Below are 2,650 nucleotides of genomic sequence, written 5' to 3'. Positions count from 1 at the left end.
GCGCAGGGACGCAGGGCCCCGGGGGCAGCCCCGGCCCGCAGCCCTGCCCTGCCCGTGGGACCCCGAGGGAGCTGCTGTCCCTGGGTGCTGTGTCCCGAAACACAACACGCTAGACGGCCCCATGGCAACAGTAACCCCTTAAAAGCCGGCGAGACCCCGTGTTAATTCCCTCCCCACGGGTCCTTTGCAGGTACCTATCACCCTGAGCCCTGCTTCATGGCATGCACCAAAAGAGAACAGCATCACTCTGCTCTACAGGGCAGGGCATCACCCCACACTGGACATAGAATCATGGAAAGGTTTGGATTGGAAAGGACCTTCAAGGTCATCTCATTCCAAGCCCCTGCCATAAGCAAGGATGCCACCCACCAGACAAGGCTGCTCAAAGCCCCATCCAGCCTGGTCTTGTACACTTCCAAGGAGGGGGCATCCACAACTTCTCAGGGGAACCTGTTACAGTGCCTTACCACCCTCATAGTGAAGAATTTCTTCCTAGCAGCTAATCTAAATGTCTTCTCTTTTAGTTAAAAAAACATTTCCCTTTGTCCTATCACTATCTGTCCACGTAAAAAGCTACTCTTCCTCTTTTTTACAAGCCCTCTTCAAGTAGTGGAAGTCTGCAAAGAGGTCTCCCTGGACTCTTGTCTTCTCCATGCAGAACAACCCCATCTCTCCTAGCCTGTCTTTGTAGGAGAGGTGCTCCAGCCCTCTCACCATCCTTGTGGCTCTCCTCTGGACCCACTCTAACAGGTCCATGTCTTTCTTGTGCTGAGGACCCCAGACCTAGATGAGTACTCCAAGTGGGCTCTTACAAGACCCTTGCTGCTCTGGCAGAAGCATGTGCTGGGCCCTCCCTGCCTCACCACAAGGCACCAACCAAGGTGCCAAAGCCTCAATGGAAAGAAACAGGGACAGTAAAACTAGGAATGAGCAGCAGGCAAGAGTCTGGCACCCTACAGTCACCAGCATGCTCAAGACCACACAAAAGCCTCTAAGCATTTGCAGATAATCCTTAATTGGAGGCTGTCCCCCTCCCCAAATTCTCTGCAGCTTCACTCACCATCTCCAGGGGAGCAGGACAGCAGTGAAAGTCCCAGTAGAAGGGCAGTCCCGACAGCTCACTCTTCACATGCAGGCTGAGGCCACTGGCAGAATGCTGACAGGAGAAGGTGGTGGTGGCATCTGGCTGCCCTGCCAGCAAAGGGCACATCAGGTTGCACAAGCAATTCAGGAACGAGGACACATGGACCGTCAGCCGCTTGTTCAGCTCCTGAGGAAAGGCAAGGTTAGGGGGCACAGCAACACCCCAGACAGCTCAGCACCGGGCAAAAAACAGCAGAAAACCCAACACAGAAGGAGCTAAACTACTGATTGACCCACTGCAAAAAGTCATCTCTGGGCTTCTGCTTCCAGCCCCATGACAGGACATTCCTCACTGGTTCTCTCAGGCTACACAACCTGGGCAGGATGGGCAGGGTGCAATGGTCTCCACTAGCACATCTGCTCTGCATGCCACAACTGTCACAGGCTGGCCTAGAGCAGACAGCAGGACAATCTGCCAGAGCTGGGGGGCGGCGGACACCCCACGCCCACCCCTCCTGCCACCAGCTGCTCAGCACAGCTATTAAGTGACACAGAGACACACAGGGGCCTGGGCACATGGACTAGGGTGAGGAGATAAGGCATGGAGCCATGTGTTTTTAGGGGCCAGGCTGACAGGATATCCCATGGAAGACTGTGCTAGCTATGAATGTGAACAGAATCTCTGTCAGTGGAGGGAAGGCAGCCTTGTTTCAAGTTCCTCATTAGTACACTGGTCCTGAGGAAACCAGCTGACCATCCAGCCCACAAGTGAAAAGAGTGTGCTAGCCTCTGCCAGCAGACCCGGTGAACACCTGGCTGCCCTGGGCATGCTAAATATCCTGGTCTACTCTCCCAGGACGAGGGCGTTTGGCCAACTGGGGTGACAGTGCATGGGCAGAGACACCCAGAGACTTCCCAGGCTGGGCATCTGCACTCCAGCTCTGTCAGATTCAACAGCCATTGTGTCACCTAGCAGTTTATGCTGGGATGTCAGCTGCAGCAAGGAGAAAAGGAGGTCCCTATACTATCCAGACACTCACCTTGGACCTTTGTCCCACAGCCTCAGCATCGGCACTCTCATACCAGACAGTGCTGAGGTCAGAGATCAGCAGGATATAGCCAGTATCCCTGAAGCATGCTTTGGCAAGAAAAGTGGACTCGCCAAAGCGAACAGAAGTCCAGGGCTGGGTCAGGAGGCTGTTCTCCAGCTCCTTGGAGCCCTCCATCTGCAAGAGAGCAATCAGATCTCAACCCTCACCCAGGAGGAGCCTGATCCCTGTGGTGGTCTCACAGGGACCCTCTGTCCCTGCTGGCCCCTTCACCACGCAGCCCCAACTCACACCCAGCAGTGAGGATGCTCAGCCAGCTCTGGTCACACACATCCCTGCACATGCATGCAGCAGAGCTGGGGTTGGCGCTTTGGGGAGCTCTGTGCAGGGCAGTTCCTACTGTAGCTCACAACAAACACCCCAGACTCACGGCCATGTAGCTACTGCCTCCCCGGGTGACCTGGTGCTTGCTGACGTTAACGCGGCAAGACCTCTACGCCCAAATTAACATTTAAGCC

The 2,650-nt window shown here is 55.2% G+C and overlaps 1 protein-coding gene across 1 annotated transcript; it reads right to left on the bottom strand.

Annotated features, from left to right (window-relative positions):
* Window positions 1–1,060: 1,060 nt before the first annotated feature.
* On the bottom strand, window positions 1,061–2,309 carry NHEJ1 (nonhomologous end-joining factor 1; the record flags this gene model as incomplete). The annotated part of the gene is made up of 2 exons (XM_009080312.1): window positions 2,124–2,309; window positions 1,061–1,270 (listed from the first exon to the last, which is right to left on the bottom strand). Coding segments are annotated over exons 1-2 (396 nt in total), but the record flags the coding sequence as incomplete, so codon positions are not given.
* Between the last annotated feature and the right edge of the window lie 341 nt (window positions 2,310–2,650).

Source organism: Acanthisitta chloris, unplaced genomic scaffold, assembly GCF_000695815.1.
Source record: "Acanthisitta chloris isolate BGI_N310 unplaced genomic scaffold, ASM69581v1 scaffold21728, whole genome shotgun sequence".
In the NCBI taxonomy this organism is placed as follows: Eukaryota; Metazoa; Chordata; class Aves; order Passeriformes; family Acanthisittidae; genus Acanthisitta; species Acanthisitta chloris.
The sequence above is the reverse complement of the archived record's forward strand: the minus strand, read 5'-3'. Positions and strand labels throughout refer to the sequence as shown.